Source organism: Parasteatoda tepidariorum, chromosome 2 (assembly GCF_043381705.1).
Source record: "Parasteatoda tepidariorum isolate YZ-2023 chromosome 2, CAS_Ptep_4.0, whole genome shotgun sequence".
Classification (NCBI taxonomy): Eukaryota; Metazoa; Arthropoda; class Arachnida; order Araneae; family Theridiidae; genus Parasteatoda; species Parasteatoda tepidariorum.
In genome coordinates, this window is record NC_092205.1 from 59,178,896 (window position 1) to 59,198,771 (window position 19,876).

Sequence of the window (19,876 nt, forward strand, 5' to 3'; positions counted from 1 at the left end):
ACATTCATTTCATTTCCATTGCAATAGCTTGAACATTACAGCTCATTATGTTATTCACCTAGCCAGGAGGATGATTCTTTTATCTGGTGTTCTCCTCAAGCCTAAATATGAACTCATAATACTTGACCTCTATAAAATGTATTATAAAAATTAATTAGAAAGGAACCCGCGAAAGTATGCGTGAAATTCATAAAGTGAATTGTACATAGCATACTTCTTTTAAAAGATATCTGGAAATTCTTGTTTTTCTACATCACAAATCTGATAAAAATACGGTGGTCAAATATGTAAATAGGATTATATTTTAGGGATCTTCCAGTGGTCGATGCAGCAAGTTAAGCAACTCTCAATAGATTGTATTAATCATTTTCTTCACATGCTAAAGCTTATTTTTCTGGCAGTTATTGCATCCAAATATGTCACATTATCAGAGGAATGCTTGCTAAATAAAAATTGGCATTTATCTGTCTGGGGGAAAGAGATGTTATATTACCATGGTTTCAAAGTGTAGGGATGGCTAGTATCTTCGACAGTGGACTAAAAAAATCCATAGAAAAACTTGCCCTAGAAGAAATAAGTTTCTTCCAATCCAAGAGGAAAAAACTTTTTATTTAAACACTTTATAATTGTAATCTAGATTAAATATTAACTTCCAGACTATTGAATGTTTCATTTTTTAATACACTAAAAAGCAGGAATTCGGAAAGAAAAATATCTTAAATAAACACAATGATAGTTTCTCCGTTTTATGTTAAGGAGTGTACTGGAACTTAATTTTATAACTATGTTAAGAGTTATTAAAATACAGTACAGAACCCGTTATCCGGAAATCAGAAAACCAAAAAACCGGAACAAAATTCGATAAAATTTCTCGCCATTTTAAATTTTTTTTTTCTTTTCCTTGTAAGATCTTACGATTTTTCTTTCTTTTTTTAAAGAGGTTTACCTTACCATCATTTGGAAATAATCATTAGTGTATTACTTCATTGTTTTTTCTTAGTTTTAAGATTATTTCCAAATTTTTTTATTTTTTCGTTTGGTTTAACAATAAAAAAAAACTGCTTTTTGTAGCGATTCAGAAAACCGGAAAAATCAGTTATCTGGAATAGCGATTCCGACTGTTCCGGATAATCGGTTCCCTACTGTATAATCAAATTTTATAATTACAATCCTACTAATCACTATATTATATTCAATATTACAAACAGTATGCTAATTTTAGTATTCAAACATTAAAAGTGAACACCAAAACAACTCTTGGTTAAATGCAGAAGATATTTTCAAACTGATATTACTTTTATATAATTGTAGTTGATAATTTATAATAAAATTAGAAGTTAGTCAAGAGTGTCTTTCTTTTAGAACTCGGTAACTCCAGAACTATTTGTACTAGCATTATGAATTTTGGATAATGGATGAAGGTATATTCAGCCCTCGATCTTGGAAATTATTCAAAAATTTCAATTCCATCCTTTGACAGAAATGTTTGATAACGGAATTTTTTAGAACTATCCCCCGGCCATTAATATGAATTAAACTGCCTACGATTCAGTATTTATTATAATTTAAAGATAGCATCAATGATGCAAAAAGGAGTTTATTGTAAATTCTTTAATATTTAATTACTTTTTTGTTCGTTATTTAAGATAAACTTTAGTAGTAAAGGTTGACTAAGTCACAATTTGTGTTTTTAAAGTTAATTGAAACCATGTGTTCATTTCTTTATAGTTATGCATTTAACGTGTGTTTCTATTCTTGGGAATTTCTCCCCCATCATTCAGGGCATCTATATTCAAGCTCAATGGCAAAATTGTTCATGATCAAATGGTCAGAAACAAGCCAAAGTGTTGAATTGTAATAGCCCTAATGTACGTCAAAAAGAACTTAAGCTAAACAGGAACATTGGTTTTCTCACTCTCAGGAGACACCTATACAGAATGGGTATTGAATCAAATCCTCTTTGTAAAGGTAATCTTGAAGAGGAGACTTCACGACATATACTCTGTGATTGTAAGGTCTATTCTGCTCAAAGATTTGAGCATCATTGCATTAAGGCCTGGAAACTGCAAGACATTCCTGTCGGGTGGTTGCTGAACTTCATTTCAGCCTGGCTTTCTTATTAATCATGATTATGGGTACAATAGACCTCTGGTCGATGTGCCCTGCTCTTTGGAGGTGCCCAACTTCTGAGTGTTTCTATAAAATTAAGTAATTAAAACAGTAAATAAAAATGGTGCATAGCTTTTTTAAAAAGTGCTTATTTTAATTTTTTAAAAGCCCTTAAAGGGGCTTTTTTCATTGGGTGTTTTCTCTTTTCGAAAATGAGATTTTTAAATTTACCATGTCCATTTTCGCCACATATTATGCGAAAGCGCACTTTTCACAATTCATTCAACGACAATCTATTTCAGCGTACCATCGGTTCATAGCGTATGAAAGCGCCAATCATTTTACAAGTTTGATGAAATACTGAAGAGTTCGCATGTGCTTATAATGAGCTGGGTTCTGTGAGATTCTTGTACTCTCATGTGCAACTCTGCTGTATTTTGTAAGATATTCTTAATTTCAGGCTTCATTTTCCACCGTCTGATATCGAACTGAAAAACCTCTTGATCTTTTTATAAAGGCTAATATAATCAAGAAAAGAGTTCTTAGTTAGTTTTTTATCATGATCGTCTTTGAAAATTATTTTGCATTTTTTTAGTATATAGTGCTTAAAAATGTTTTTTGAGTGCTTATTTTTTGTAGGAAGATTTGGCTACGCACCCTGATTACATATTGTGTTAACTGATAACCTCAGTGATTAAGATGAAAGTGGTAGCATAGGTGGACTTGGTCACCAAATTAGTATTCCTTCGGTAATCTGAAATATTTTTCTTTAATTATGTTTTTAATATGCATTTCCAAAGAACTTAATAATTTTAAATAAAATAAACAATAGAATTAATAAGCAAAATTAATGGAGAAGTAGTACAGCTTTGTTTAGAAGAAAGAAAGGTAAAAAAAATTGCCAGAATATTGATGTTTGATTAATTGCTACAACATACTAATCGAGAAAAAAAAAGTTTAATTAATTTTGAAATATTATTTTTACGAAAATTTGGAACAGATATCCATGTTGAAATTAGGACTGTTTTGCAGTCTCTTTAAAACATCCAAATTCTAAAAAACACATCCCATTCCCATTCATATAATTCTATCTTCACGAAATGTCACATTATAAAATTAATCTCACAAAATTGTTCCATGGCAGATTCTTGGAGAAAGCAATGAGACTTAGTCTAAAATTAGCATGTTGCAATATCAGAGTTAGGAAAACCTTGTGGAAAAGGCTGTAGAAATGTTGAATAAAAGACCAATAAGTTATAGTGGTGAAGTTGCAATAGAATTATCACGAATCGAACACAACAAAGTGAGGTGCATGAAATTTAAACCCCGTAAAAACATCTTACTAAAAATGAGAGCCGTAAAGAATATTCGTCCCTTATACCGAATATCCGATTGGTCAAATATTCCGCAGAGTATTTATTAGAAAAGTATTTTTAAATTATGTTTTTTTTTTAAGATTTAATTAGTAATCAATCTAAATTCATATTTTTTACTACTATGTTAGAAATAGTTTTTTTCCTCCACAGATGCGTGTTAAGTTCTAAAACTTGCAAATGGCTTACAAATTTATGTTCTTGAAAAGAAAAATTTGAAGAATTGAAACTAGATTACTTTATACTGAACCACGAATCATGTACTGCTTATATTTTTATTTATATTCAGGCATGACAAAATTTATTCTTTTAATAAGAATCTTTTCCTGAACAGTAAAAGCAGATGACTGGTAACATAGAAAACTGTGATCTTAAACATTAAAATTACATTTTAAGACCAATTTTTTTTATCAGCGTTACTCTTTTATGGTCATATTTTTCTAAAATTGCGGCAATTTGATACACCAAAAGAATCAAATCACAGAAGAATCACAAGTATGAAGCTGTCTCGCAATTACGATTAAGCGAAAATTTTAAAATTTAAATGTTAGATTAAGGAACTCACTGAACATATCAGTGGATTAAAAGTTTTAATATGCTGAAGTCCACGAATTGATGGTCTTGAGAAATGCAGAAATCCATGAAAAAAATCACAGGCCTCACCCCTAGACCTCAAAAGATGATACGAAAAACCTGGAATACAATCACCCTGAAAGAAGTACAAATATCAACTTCAAAACCAAATTTATTGTAAGTAAACATAATGCTATGTAAAATAATATGATTGAAAAAAAACCTCTTGATTTTGCTTTTCAACTTATTTACATTTTCTTGTATCGTGAAGCATTTAACAATAAATTAACAAACATTAATCATATTATTTTTTTCAATTGATGATAATTTAACATTTAAAAGGTCAGGTAGGAAAACTTAATGAAATTGAAATAATTAAAAAAATTTACTAGAGGGAATAAAAATTACTTTACATTGATACAACAAAAAATAAAAGTTACTGGATTTACATTCAATAAAAATTGATTTACATAGCACTTCAAGCCATACTGTCAATTAGAGCATTCCTCATATCACTGGTTATTGCTGCAGGTAAAACATCACCAAGTTTAAAAATGCTTTCAATTACTGAAATTTCAGTGCTGGTAGTATCTAGCCCACAAAAAGCACACCAATCATTTACAACCATACCAGCACCAATGACATCACTACCACGATTTACAGAGCCAGCAACTAATGGGATTTGCAATAGTGAAGAGAGCTCTTTCTGTTCTTCAGCTGATGTTTTTGGATGAACAAGTCCTCCTTGATTACTCAAAGAGCAGTAACTTCCAGTCAAAGTATTACTTGCAATAGAATGACCGAATACTTCAACTTTGAGAGTATCTGCTAAAATCTCTTCCGTTTCTTTGTCTAAATCAGGATGCGCGAGTGCGACATAATCGTTACATGCAATTACATTGCCTAAAGCTGATAATCGCTCTTCCACTCTTTGAATCTTAACTTCCTCTGGAAGAGAATTTCGAAGATGTTGCAGTTCTTGATCAGTTGTAGAATTTGGAACTAAAAGACCGTGTCTGTTACCTACGCACATTCTTCCGATGATACGACATCCAGCAATGGAAGTATGTATAACAGGAATGGTATCACCAAGTTCGCCTTCAAAGACACTGTAAAAATTTTCGGAGCCTCCTATTGCTACCAAACAATAAGTGTTGGTTAATTTTGAAAACACACCAACCTCGTTATTGTTTTCAAATTGAACTCTTAAAGCCATGCTCAAAAGTTAGCGTAAACCGCTAATTTTAATAAATCGAATTCGATTAATAAGAGAAAAATAATAGAATTGAACGTCACACGTGAGACTTGAGCTCGTCGGCGATTGTAAACTTTGTAAACAAATGAAGATAACCATGGAACAAATGAACTATATAACTTTTCAATCTCAGTCACTTCTAAAAAACTTTTTCAGTTTTTTAGTTTATGAAAGATATTATACATGGAATCAAAAACTGAAATAACCGATTGTACGGGTTTTTTCCTGTTGATATTTCGTAAAAGTATTAAGCACTACTTAATTATTTCACTTCACTTTTTTTTAAACTGATTGCACAACATGTTGAAAAAAAGCATTTGTGAAAGCAATATTTGTGGCTTGTCGCCTTCCAAAACGTTATTTTAATCGATGGAGGCGTATCCTTTTAGAACACATGAAGTGGTGACAAGCTGAGCTCAGGCTGTTGGTTGTTTATGTTTTGGTTTGCATTTCTTGTAACAAGCGAGGGGAAAACAACTTTCAAAACTTTTTATATATATCGAATTTGTTATTCTTCGGGAATAAAATGAAAATTTTTTGTTAATCTTTTCTTAGAAATAAATTTTGAAGTTTAAATTTATGTGTTTTATTAATAATTTATGATGAAGATGCAAGCCTTTGAATTGTCACTTATTCCTCCGGATTTAAGGAGGGAGGAAGCTATGGTACAGATTGCCGATTCTTTGGATTATACTAAAAGAATTACGGACACTATTTTTCAGAAGATTTTAGATCGTGTAACTGAATACAGTAAGCGCTTGCAGTCAGTATCCGATAGAGCAGACATTGCTCAAAGAAAAATAAACAAAATTAAAGGAAGCAGTAAAGCAACTAAGGTATCATTCTTTTATTAATATTTTTCACGGTAGAGAATGTTACATTCAATTTGATTAAAATACAAATGCAACCTTAACATCACATAAATTATTGTAATTTCTTTTTACAACAGTCCTGCATCTGTATTAAAATTATTATTTGAAGATAAAAACGCATGTATCTTTTTAAAAAATTGACACACAAAGTTGAAAGTCCTAAAGAATTTGTTTAGAAGCGGCCCAAATGTCAGACCCCGATTATCTAACATCATCAGTACCATAGGTTGTCGTTGTTGCTAATCTCAGAATCGTCTAGCAGCACTAGACAACTCCCATGGATCCGAACACCTCCAAAAAGTCCGTAAAGAAAACTGGAGTCTCGCGGGGGAAAACTGCGATATGCTCAGGGGAGGCCATGTCTGTTGAGCACGTTGCCTGTTGAAAGTAAGGGATCTAGTGTGGCCACTCGAGAAGCGTGAAAAGGCAGTTTGATGGTCTAAGATTGAAAAATTGATCTGATGGCTCTTGGTCTAAGATTTAAAAATTCTCTGTTTTTTTTTTTTTTTTAAGTACCATAGGTAGGTTGGAAAATTGAAATCTCCATTAGTTGAAGGACCTTTTCCTATGACTTTTTTTAGGTAAGATTTCTGTATACCTTTGCCCAAAAAGTCGCCACATTATATATCCTAATTGGTACTTATGTGCGCCAACTTAAATTGCCTGGGGGCCTAAGAGATTTTAAACTTGCAAAGAAAAAATATGTATCTAGAGGTTGTCTCAGCGGCAGTACCGCCTTTACGCATGGGCACACCCGGGCAGTGCCCGAGGGCCCCTAAGCACTAAGGGGGCCCTTGAGAATCTTACTTTTTATAAATTGTATTTAAAAAAACTAAGAATNGGATCTTTTCCTGCGACTTTTTTTAGGTAAGATTTCTGTATACCTTTGCCCAAAAAGTCGCCACATTATACATCCTAATTGGTACTTATGTGCGCCAACTTAAATTGCCTGGGGGCCTAAGAGATTTTAAACTTGCAAAGAAAAAATATGTATCTAGAGGTTGTCTCGGGAGTGGGCAGGATTTATTAGCTCCCTTTTGTTATGATTGTTAAATTTTTCTTGCATCATTACTCGAAAGTTGGTTGGTATTTTGGTGTAGTTATTTTTTACATGAATTTTTCCATCATCTGAAGAGAAAAAAAAGAACATTACAAAAGGAGACAAATTTGAAGGCTCGTAACCACACCTGAGCAACTTGTATCACATTTTTTAAAAAATTATTTGTTAGTAAAAAGACCTTTTGGCGATTAAAGCTACTAAATATAGTTAGAGATTATAAAGAAAAAAAACAATTGCATTCCTAGTAAGTAGATTTTAGATTTGTTGTAACAAAAATAATTGAATAACATAAGGCTTTCTCCTGTTCTTAAAATTACTCAGTGCTTTAAGTTGACTTAATGATTTTAGAATCGCCATAACTACTATCACATTTTAATTCATCAACCTGGAATTATGAGACCCAGCTATTGTCTTATTTAACCTTTTCCTTTTAGTTTTTTTTTTTTTTTTTGAATAAATAAGAATCTGTGCATTTTTTTCTGTGAAAGAAACTATTTCTTTAAAGCTGTAAGTAAGTTTTCTGTTTACAGAACTTATGGCTAAGTATATTTAAATGATCCTAGATGGTTTTTAATTAGTCACTTAAATATTATTTACATAATGATAATCTGTTATCACAAGAGTCTGTTAACTTAATGTCACTGCAATTTTAAAGCATAATTAAGGTGCCTGAAGTTTCAATTTCAGATCACATGTTCTTTACAAGATTATAAGGTAAACTTTAAGAAACTAGCTGACAGTAATGCTTTCACACTTTTTTTTTATGAAGAAAGAAATCTCACAGTTGAGCCATGTGTTCTTTATTAGGTATCTATTAAAAAAATCTTTTCAATATTTTGTTATCAAGGTGATTAGCCTAATAGACAGTAATTCTAACTAATACCTTTTTACCAAGACAGTTTCAAAGCGGTGAGTATGTAGTGTATCTACCTCAACAAATGTGTAATTCCAATTCACTAGTGTATAAGACATGTTAACTCGATTCTATGTTGTGGTACCTTTTCATAGATGAATGTCGACATTGTCGATGACTACTCACTATCCCCACATTGGTGACCCGGACGTAATGTGAACATGCCTACCTTGACAGTAACCCCCACTTCGAAATGAACATGCCTACTTCGATGGATGGTTCACATTGAACAGTTGACTTTTGACTGTGACGTTATCCTCCTCACGCTGTTGCTTGTCATTCTCAATCACACATAACGCGCAGCGTATACACTCAACTGCTACAGGCAGTGCAGGAGAAACCACGCCCGTGAACTTAATACTGCTCTCCCGGTCAGCACTCAAAAAGTATGGTGATCTTAATACAGCTCTCACGGCTTCTCACAAAACAGCAACAAATCAACTAGTGGTATCCGTTCATCGAATTCTACCACAGATTTACTTCTGGTGGGGGAGTACTGTAGTGTATCTACCCCTGCAAATATGTAATTCCAATTCACTAGTATATAAGACAAGTTAACTCAATTCTGTGTTGGAGTACCTCTTCATCGATGAATGCTGACATTGTTGTTGACAAACTACTCACTATCCCCACAAGTACTTGTCATCAGGTGGCTATAGATGTTTAGTTATAATATAAAAATAAAATGGAATTACTATGTTCTTTTTTAAAGAAAAAAAATTATAAATAACTTTTTTCTTATGCATTTCAGGTATTTTCTAGTTATAAATATCCTGGAGCGGAAGAGTTAGACGAGTACAAAGCATTATTTGTAGTTGACCCAGAGCTTATTGGTAAACAAGCTTCTTCTTATCATGTGAAATCCAAGCATATCACACCGGATGAAAAAACTTTAAAGCAGAAACTTCAATTTTACAATGTAAGAGTGCCTGAGCGTTTGAGAGAAAGGGATCAGTTGATGGAAGAGGGTCTGGGAAGTTTACCAAAAAATTTGAATTCTTTGAGCACTCTTCTTCTTTTTAACACTTCTGAAAATCCGTAAGTGAAATGTTATTTTATTTTCACAAGTAATAGACATTTAATTTTTTTTTCATTTTATGAGTAAAGATTTTAATGTTAAAAAAATTCTCAATATTATGATATAAAATGTTGATAAATTGTGGATATTGGGGCTTTAATTAGTTTGAATGATAGTTCGCTCCTGTTTTATTAGTTAAATGATTATAAGTTCTTATTACCAAAACTCATTTAAGTAGTTTTTAATCTATAATAATTGACGTACTGGAACCAAATTATTCAATCCTATTGCATCAGTTGAGAAAAATTAAAAACAGAAACTTTAGCTTTATATTAACCAGGGTGCGTAGCTTTTTTAAAAAGCGCTCTATGGTGCTTATTTATGATTTACGTTTTTTATAAGCCCTTAAAGGAGCATTTTTTTATTTGGGGTTTGTAAAAAGTGTTTAATTTTCTATCTTTTAAAAAGAGATTTTTATTCTTTGTAATTTAGATTGTTGTTCTAAATTACAAAAAATTCATTATTTTCACAATTTTCTTTGCGATATTGATCAGAAACTAGTTATATTATCATAATTATGTCAAACTTTTGAAAATCTTTTTGAATTTTATTGATTTTATGTTTATAAATTAAGTACTTTAAACGATGGAAAAAATAATTTTTACTACTGCACAGATCCTAATTATAATGTTTTTTTTGGAAGGTGATTAAAAATATTTTTTTAAGTGCTTGAAAAGTACTTAAAAGGTACTTATTTTTTGATTGAAAAACTGACTACGCACCCTGTTAATTAATGTTCTTTATTATCATTAAATCTGATGGAAGAAGTTCCTGTGTAAATTGATCTCTTGAAACGAATGATCAGGAAGTAGAGTAATTTTTCCATTATTTTTTATGTGGACAGCCATGTTTTTCAGCTTTGTTCAAACTGTCTGAGTATGTTTTAATGTCATAATTTAAATTTTTAGAAAATAGTTGAATGATGATGTTTATTTTTGTTAGAAAGCTATTAATATCTTACATGTAAAAACAAATATTAAAAATAGTTTATATTGGTATATGTAAAATAATAACATTAAAGAGCAAAATGCATCTTAGTGCCAGTGATTTTGACAAGGTCGATGATTGAGTTAAATCTGAGCTAAAAAAACACTTTTTCACACTGTGTGTATTTTTGTTTCTTACATCGTTTAAGTTTTACTTCCAGTACAAAGATTAAATTCCCATTTTTATAAGGAAAGTCTTATCGAAAAATATAACAATAATACACATTATTTCAAATGGTATATGTAAAAAAGTTTACCCTTTTTTAACCTAGTTTTTTTTTTCATTTAGATTTGCCTTTTTCATAATCCCTGTCTAGAGTTTTTACAAAAAATAAATTATTTAATTCAAAATGTATGCTCTTCTGATCCTGATGACTTCTGAATTTTCTGATTGACAATTTTGCATATTTTCAACCTTTGAGTAACATTGCTTATCACTTCTGATTTACGATTTTTCTTTAGCGTTAGAGATTTATGCTGCTTTTTTAATTAGCAAAAATTTATGTTTAAGAAAAATTTCCTTGAAACTGCTAATTACATTAAAAAGAGAGAGATATTATTTGAAAGCATTTGTAATATAAATGTTTTGTTGTTAAACACTAATTGTAAATTTTTTGCTGGTTCTAAAAGATGCAATAAATACAAACCACATTATCAAAGTTCATCTAATGAAAAAATGATCACAGAAAAAGTGATAACTGATGTGTGATTCACATTGAGTTTAGCTTAAAAATTCTTCTTAAAACAGCTTACAGAAAGCTTTTTAAAATTATTACTGAAATGAAAATGTGCCTTGTTAATTGTTTATGAAGTAACAAGTAAATAAATGTATAGTAATAAATGCCATGAAATGAAGCTTCATTATTTTTCTATAGATACAAGAAGTATGTGGTTTTAGATCCACTTGGGGCTGTCACCAAAACTAAAAAGAGCTTAGAAGAAGAAACTTCAAAAGATGAAATTGGGGCTGCTCCTATATCTATTAGTCAGAGGCAGACAATGGAAGCTGTTGAAAAAATGAACTATTCCTACAATCCTGGTATGGGTCAAGTACCGGAAATGGATGTTCCTCTAGCTTTACCAGATTTACCCGGTAATTTAGTATTTTTACCTTATATTTTTACTTTCTATTTTACAATATCGTTATGTTATCTACCATTTAGATGTAATGTGCTTATAAAGCATGTTGGTTTAATTTGTTTCTTTTTTTTCTCTCAGCATTAATGAATAATTTTAATCTTTAAAGAAAAGTTAAATATTTTTTAACCGACTGAGGGTTTGTTATACCCTACGTTGAGGTATAGAATTGTAAAACGCTTGGTTGGTGAAACATAAAACTGACACAAAATTTATGTGCTTTTGTCATTTTAACTATATTGTTTATTATTGCTTTTTGGATTGTCCCTCATAATAAATTTAAAAAATATGCCATTAATAGGTATTAAAATAAAAAAAATTGTAAACTATCGAATTTTTAAGATAAATTTTTTTAGTTTTGAACAAAAAACATAGTTGAAAAACGTTTATTAAATCTGCATATTAATTTAAAAGTGTTATAGTTCAGAGCAGTTAGTAAAAACTAATAAACTTTGTTAATTGAAATTATTGATAACCAAAATTGTATTTTTGTCTATGTATTTATTTTTATTTCTGTTTTTCTAAGGAGAACTACAGATGATACAAGGTTCAATAGCTGCACTTTATACGTTGCATTAATTTCTTATAATTATTATGTAATGCTTATAATGCATATAATTATTAATTTCTTATAAGTATTTTATCATTGCATTATGAAGTATTAGAAATTTAGTTAATTGAGATATAAATTCCTAACTTCTATCAATTGAAAAATAAAAAGTCAATCAATAAAAAAGTAAAACCAAAGATGTGATTTCATCAGAGGTTCTTGTTTTAAATGACTAATTTAGAACGTTTATATAGTTAAAGACAAAATTTAACGGATTGAAATATATTTGTTTTTTTTTTTAAAAGCCTGTATAAAGCTCGTTTTGCTTGTTATAGATTATATTAAATTTTACTTGTTTTAAATTTGTTAAATTGCAATTTTAACAGCTTTTGTTATAAAGTTACTTCCAAAGTCTTATTTTTCGTTTATAGTTCTATGTACAATTTACCAACATACTTTATAGGGTGTTATCCATTTTGTTGTGTTAAAATAAATAATCAAAACTTAACGAAATTGAAAGGAAAATATGATTGCTTTCATAAATTATAAATTAGTTTACACTATAAAATAGAACTAGGTAATTAAAAAAAAATCAAAAGAAAATTTGCAATTTCTGATATGTTTTAATCTTAGGAAATATAATGTCTTCTCTTTTTTTAATTACAAAGAGAGCATTTTATTTGTTGAAATTACTCATACATTTTTAAAGTTTGTAGTCAAAACAACGTTTGTTGCCAAATAAAGTTTGTAGTCAAAAACGCTTTTAAAAATGGTGAATTCCGTGTCTTTACAAAATCTCTGCCAATTACAGTAAACAGAAATATGATTTCTTAGTGTTCAGTGAGTGAGAGGAATAATATTTTTTTTATTTTGAATGTGTTCAGCCTTTGATGTTGATGTGATGATCAATGCACATATTTTTGCATATAAACTCAATCTCCTTTTTCTGAAAAGAATTGTAAATGAATGTTTACTTTTTTAGAGAAATATTTTCAAACTAATGAAGGTTTAAATATATTTTTTTATATTGATGTTGTTTAAATAAAAACCAACCTACAATCTGTTTTGCTATAATAAATACAATTTTTAAGGATGCAAATAAAATTAAACCTATGTAAGTTGACTACTTGCTGTATACCAATTTGATTTTTTTTGAACAAGTGGTCAACTTATAAAGAGATGATGCAAATGGTTTTACCAGTTTAGTGCTTCTCTGTAGAGATCTGCTAATCATTGGTTTGCATAGACTTTGGTGTACTCCCATGCAAAATTTATAAGTGCACCCTATCTTAGACTTAACATAAAATTTTTAAAATTATAATATGAAACAAAAGTATTTTAATGATGCATTTGGGTATTTATAATTATTAATTTTATTTTAATATATAATAATTTATATTTTTTAATTTAAATTATTTTAATTTATGAAAATCGTAAATGTGATAAAAGACAGAATTTAAGAAAGTTACTAAATTGAAATATTGTATACATCTCACTTACCACATTAAAATGAAATTTATCTTAATAATACAAGAAAATAACTCACTATCGTACAATAATTATATTCAAAGTTTAGTTACGGGTTATTATCATTTGGAAAGGGAATTTAAAAAAAAACATCTTATAAAATGAAAAAAAAATTATTATTGTAATTCATTGTGTTAGTTATTCTGGAGCGTGCTGGGACAAACCTTATGCTCGCCCATGCCACGGTAGTTGTGGGGTACACCACTGCTACTTCCTACATATAACTTACTGAACTGGTACTTTGTGACACTATATGTCATGGTATTTCAAGCTGTTTTAGAAGTTTTGGCTTATAATTTTTTTTTTCATATCTGTCGTTTTAGATATAATTACAGCTGGAGTGTAGCATCAGTTTTAAATATTTGTATGAGCTTCATAGGTTATTGTTAAGTTTCATATCATGTTGAATTGGGTCATTTCTGACCGAAAATTATGTAATTATTGCTATATTTTCCCAGGTGTCGCTGATGATCTTCTATATAGTGCTGATTTAGGCCCTTCTATTGCTCCCTCATCTGTTCCTGTCATTAATAGTGTAACTTTACCAGAATTGCCTGATATAATGCCTGAAATTCCTCAAGACATTCCTCCTATTGCAGCAGCTTCCGCATCTACTTTTAGTAATATTCCACCTGCTCCGCCTGCTTCTTTACCAGTTCAAGCACCGCCACCACCTCCTCCACCCCCGCCGCCTCCACCTCCTCCTCCGCCGCCGCCACCTCCTCCTCCAACACCGTCTTCTGATGTTGCACCTCCTGGTGAAGATGCTGCATTTGATACAAAGAAGCCCAGTCCAGTTTCAGAAGCACCAAAGGCAGTTGCTAATCCTGGAGATGCTAGAGCTAACTTACTAGAGTCTATAAGAAAGGCTGGCGGAAGTGGAAAGGCAAAATTGAAAAGTGTTCAAGACCGAAAAATAGAAGCTAAGAAGAAAAAAGAGGTTTGCTTTTAATTGTTTTTCTTGTATAATTTTAGTATGCTAAGTTTTGATAGTGGTAAATTTAAAATTAGGGTGTTTAAAATGTTCAATATATTTAATAAAATATGTAAAATGTATGTTCATCTGAAGAATGGTTGCCCATTTGCAAGATTATTTTTTTATAATTTTGCCTGGTAGAGACAAAAATGCGGGTGTGTGGTGTTGACTTGAGAGGAAAACAAGTATCAAGTTCTCTGATTGTAGGAGTTAGTTTATTGTAAAAGTTAGTTACTTTTTTTAGTATCTTATTGTAATGTGTAGCATTAATTTTTCTCTAGGGACGAAAATTCTGTGTGGTATTAATTCTGTTACAGTTTCTAATTTCACATGCTAATAGAAAGCTCTTAGTCTGCCGGGCACCCCATTACTGAATATAGGAATGAAAATTTTTAATATTTTTTATAATTTGTTTTGTTATTTTTATTGGAATCTGCTTTTATTTTTTTTTCTTATTAACTTTATATGTTATGATGTTTATTTTGTGTGATGCTAAAAATTGAAAAATGCAACCAAATAGTCATTGTCTTTTCATTCTATTATTATATATTTTTTTTTAAAGAAGCCTTTTTTTTTGTTGATATGGATTGATATTTTAATAATGTTTTTTATTGTTTCATTCCAAAATTAATATTTTATCACATTCTTCTATAAATGCAAACTATGATATGTCTGATTATTTTTTTTTGGATCTTAGACAATACATTCTTAATTCTCTCTTTTTTATCTTTACCTTTTTGTTTAAATTATTTTAATAAGTTTGGGAAACTTAATGAATTCGCTTTTCTGATTTTAGCCTATTTTTAAAGTATTCAATCCAGGAATATTTTTGAAATATATTTTTCTCATTTTATGTGCTCATTGTGAGCCCTGCTTTAAAGAAAATCTCAGAATTTGGAGGAAATTTTTTAAAAATTGGTTAGGTGAAAGCAAAGCTTTTATATAAAATTCTGTTGAATTAAAAGCATACCAAGGATTTATTGAGTAATTTTTCTTAAAAGTTTTGAAAACTTTTTTATTTATGCTGACAGGAAAGAACTGTTATCAACATTTTATTGCTTCCAAAATAGTTTAAGAGAAAACACTCTATGTTCATAAACTGTGTTAATAAAGAATAAAAAGAGTAAAAACATGAGATGTCTCATCTCTCGCGAATAACACAATCAGTTGAGCAGAGGGTCTGTAACTTGGTAAAAGATAAGCAAGAATTATGATTATTGCGAAGTCTAACTGAAGATGATGTTATGCAACTCTTTAAATTGATTTTAAAGTTCCTTTTAGACAGAATTTTCTCTGTGTTAATGAATGGAGAATTATGCAACAGTATTTTCCTTATACTTTTTGAAATAGAATGGGTTTCTCAAGAGCTCTCCATTTCTCTATTCTCCACATTCCCCCCCCCCCTGTTCGTTACCATGGTGTTCATAAATCTTGCTTTTTCTCCACCCCAGTATATTCCCACTCCTTATTGAAACATACTGTTATGAGGAAAAGGCAGAATTTCCTGTAACCATGGTAGTGAAGAGGGCAAAAGTGTGAAGAGTGAGAAAATCATGTAACATTGAGGTACCTATTTATTAAGAATATTAAAATTAAACTAATTACTTTTTTTGTTTAATTCCATTCATTGTTCAATGGAATATAGTTATCAATTGTTTAACTTTAGGGTTGTAGGTATTTTTAAAACTTTCTTTTAAGTTCAAAGTTCAAATATGATTACAATCTTAAAATGTAAAATTTGATAATTAAGTTCAAAATAATACATTTCGATGGATAAAATGAAACAAAAAGTATTCAAAAATATTTATTAGTTCTTTAATAAGTTAGAAAATTGCATTTAAGAAGATGTAACAATCACCCTAATTTGATAAGTGAAATTCTTCTGTCTTTTTATTTTAATTTCATATTCTAGTTTATATATAGATTTTAAGTTGAGCATTTTTCGGGGAATCAAAAAGATTTAGAAAAACAATCCGAAAACGTTTAAAATTTTTGTAAATAGTTTTTTCTCTTCAGTTTTAATGTAACTAACTTGAATTTTTTTAATCTAATTATATTTTATTTATATCGTGTTTTTATTCTCGATTATTTTATATAAATTTCATGCTTCTTTTTCTCTCATCTAGGAAGAGAAAACCGTTGCGGCTGGTGGCGGAGATTTAATGAGTGATTTATTTAATAAGTTGCAAATGAGAAGAAAGGGAATATCTGGTAAGGGTACTTTCTCTGTAATTATCAGCTGGCAATGTACTGTGACCAAGGCTTGAAAATCTAAAAATTTTTACATTCTCTGCCGATTTTTTTAGCCTTCAAAAAGCATGCTCAGATAAAACTTTTTTGTGCTCAAGTTGTTTTTCCCGAATGCATATTAATAAAAACATAAGAATGTACCTATTACACTAGGTTACAATTTTTTTTCTTCCATTGCATGAGATTTTTTAAGAGATCTTGAATCTTTTCAAGTGGTTTTTCTTTTCAAACTATGTTTTTTAATGATATTTTTAGTCTATTTTTGTCAAAATGTACAAGTTTAAGAATGTTATAAACAACAGAATGCCGTATAAATGTTGCAACAAACTACTAGGAAAGTAGTGCACATCAAAACTGCATATTAACCCATGCCAGAAATGTCTTAGTACGACGGTATTTCCAGACTTGGGTTCCTAGGTATTTTTCAACCTGATGATGTGCTCTAACTCCCCTAGAAGTTATTCACAACATTTACGCCGCACCCTGTTATATATAACGTTTTTAAACTTATGCATTTCGACAAATAATAGACTAAAAATGTCATTTAAAAAAAATTTAAACTTTAGGAGCAAAACTAATTTTAGGTTTGAAATCTCCGCACCTGAATTAGGCAAGATAATATATTTGTATAAATACAACAAAAAATTTGTCCCTCAGTTTTATTAATCTGTTAGAAGATTTTAACAATATTATATCTACATCAGTACTCTTAAGTTTGAATACTAAGTATTATTAACAAAAAAAATATTACCTATTATTAAAAAAGGTATTAAGCATGATTATACATTGGAATAAGTGCTGAGCATTAGTATTAACAAAGAACTATTATTATCATAAGTATTAAGCATTATTGGTAAACCCATACCTACCACATGCCTGTTTCCTTTCATGCAAAACAAATAATGCCCAATTTAAGCTGATGACTCAAAGTCTGAAAGAGACAAGTAGCATGGCATTTAGGTTTTAGTTTGATTTATGGCTTTGAATCCTCTCTCCCAGGCAGATTCCAATTAAACTAAACATTTACTTGTCTAACTGTGTATGAAGGACCGAAAATTAAATGGCCCCGATCGGAATTGATATTTTTAAATAGATAATTTTGTTTTCAATTATAGAAATAAATAATTTAATACTGAGCTTAAATCTGCTGCATTTCATAAGAATTTAATGATATTAAATAATTCTGATTAGTTTGACGTGAAGTGTTGCAATCGATGTGCTGTGCATACATTAGTGTTTAGTTGAAGTCTCGTATATTAGTAAAGTTTAGTTAAAGAACAGACAAAGCTTATATTATTTGGTAATTATCATTCTAATAAATACAGGAGTCTGTCTAGGTTTTTCTGAGAGGTACCTATTTTGTGAAAATTTAGACATAATTTGTGAAAATTTAAAATTATGTAAAAAAATCAACACAAAAATATCGATTTATCGTTTCTTACGGGATACAAAAATAAAATTTTACGAAAAGGTATTTTGTGAAATTTCCGTTTTTCCTAAAGTTGAATTTGTGAAGGTACCACAAAACGGTCGTAAATTTATCCAGGACAGACCCCTGAAATATCTCTATATATCTAAGTAAATTATCATTTGGATTTAAATTTCCAAGTTAGTATATTTTTAACAAGTTAATAAGTGTTTTATAATGATTTTTATTCTAATATTAATTTTAAGTTTTTTGTACTTCTCAAACCACATGTTTACTATCTTTTCCACCATTTACGTTTATTATTATGTAACTACATAACTGTCTTTGCTATTTACTGTCCTTTAATCAACTACCGTGTTCACTCTTTACCCGTTGCGCCGAATGTTTTCAAAATACACCGTATAAGTCGGAAATATGAGTGATAAAGAGCCTGCAGTGCTCTTTACTATAGAAAACACCATCGATATAATTATATTTAATTGTGATGTTTTTAGGTGCCAACAAAGCTGGTGCATCCGAAGGAGGTGTTGTACCACCCCCACCTCTTAATCCTGGGGCTGCCTTAGAAAAAATTTCTTCTATGATACCTCCTCCTCCCCTATCCAAGCAACAAGAAAGTACATCAGGGAATGACGAAAATGATGATGATGAGTGGGACTAAAATTTTCCTATTTTCGCTTTTTTTTGTAGTAAATTTCTTGTTAATAGAAATTATTGTTTCATGAAAATTTTATAATTTTTTTTAAATGTTATTTATATATAAATCTAATAATCGTTTGCCTTGCTCAGAGAATAAGTTCAAAAATTGATTCAGTGGAATTGCCTCAACTTAAAAAAAAATTTTGTTAATGTAAGTATAATGTAATTGTGATATTTTTTGTATGGAAGCATAAATATATTTTAGACAATTTGTATGCTTATTAAAATATTATTATGAAGTTTCTTTTTTGTGTGCTAAGCTTTTTTTTTACTAGGATTTTAATAATTCTTATTATTTGACTCAAACGAATATGAATTTTTAGATACTAGTTTGTCAGAATTCATGTTTGATAGAGATAATTCATATTTAATCCATGTTCTATTGAGAAAAATTAACATTTAATTGAGAGTCACAGAAATAATATGTTGTAGTGACTTCAATATAAAACATAAGTTTTTATATTTTTTAAAAATAAAATGCTTATTATTTTTGGAAATTAGATGTAAATATTTAAAATTGTTTTAGAGAAATTTTTTTTTAAAAGTAACTCCACTTGGAAAATTTGATGAATTCGTCTCTTATTTTAATAGTGGTTGTTCTAATAATGATCAATGATTTGAAAAATCAATTAATGGAAATCAGAAGAAGATAGATCTATATGAATTTTTACTTTTTGCTTAGGAAAACTTGTTAAATTTTTCTTCCCAACTTTGAAAAATATCTAGATAGTTTTTCAATAGATGGCCTTAAGTGCAAAGAAGCTATAAAAATATTTTTAGAATAACCTCCATTTTTAGAAACAATATGGGACAGTCTGAGGAATATATTAGCAGATATCATTGTAAATATTTCTGTTTGAATGATCTGACAAGCAGCAAAAAGAAATATTATTTCACAGTTTTTCAATCACCAGCACCATCTAGTGCCAAAATTTGTTGTTAATTTTATAACTTGATGCAAAAGATGTAATCTATTGAGAAGAATGCAGCACACTGCACATTTCTCCTTATGCGTCAGTATTCTGCAGAAGACCAGTTGAAAAGCATAGGTATAAAATTTTAAGCAAACATTCAGAGACTATGGATTAG

General features: G+C 29.7%; 2 protein-coding genes across 2 annotated transcripts; one reads left to right on the forward strand and one right to left on the reverse strand.

Moving 5' to 3' along the window:
* Window positions 1-4,209: 4,209 nt before the first annotated feature.
* On the reverse strand, window positions 4,210-5,271 carry LOC107438062 (eukaryotic translation initiation factor 6). Its single transcript, XM_016050230.4, has one exon. The coding sequence runs from the start codon at window positions 5,269-5,271 to the stop codon at window positions 4,534-4,536; it is 738 nt and encodes a 245-aa protein (XP_015905716.1). The 3' UTR covers window positions 4,210-4,533.
* A 391-nt stretch (window positions 5,272-5,662) lies between these two features.
* Window positions 5,663-19,031, forward strand: LOC107449851 (WASH complex subunit washout). The gene is made up of 6 exons (XM_021145288.3): window positions 5,663-6,146; window positions 8,907-9,193; window positions 11,095-11,312; window positions 13,892-14,373; window positions 16,536-16,620; window positions 18,583-19,031. The coding sequence occupies exons 1-6, from the start codon at window positions 5,910-5,912 to the stop codon at window positions 18,747-18,749; spliced, it is 1,476 nt and encodes a 491-aa protein (XP_021000947.2). The 5' UTR covers window positions 5,663-5,909; the 3' UTR covers window positions 18,750-19,031.
* Window positions 19,032-19,876: the final 845 nt, after the last annotated feature.

Bases quoted from the DNA above. Each gene is read 5' to 3' on its own strand.
- LOC107438062 (XM_016050230.4), bottom strand. From the start codon at position 5,271: ATGGCTTTAAGAGTTCAATTTGAAAACAATAACGAGGTTGGTGTGTTT.
- LOC107449851 (XM_021145288.3), top strand. From the start codon at position 5,910: ATGATGAAGATGCAAGCCTTTGAATTGTCACTTATTCCTCCGGATTTA. The intron at 11,313-13,891 runs GTAATTTAGTAT...ATATTTTCCCAG, and splicing joins AGCTTTACCAGATTTACCCG to GTGTCGCTGATGATCTTCTA. The intron at 16,621-18,582 runs GTAAGGGTACTT...TGATGTTTTTAG, and splicing joins GAGAAGAAAGGGAATATCTG to GTGCCAACAAAGCTGGTGCA.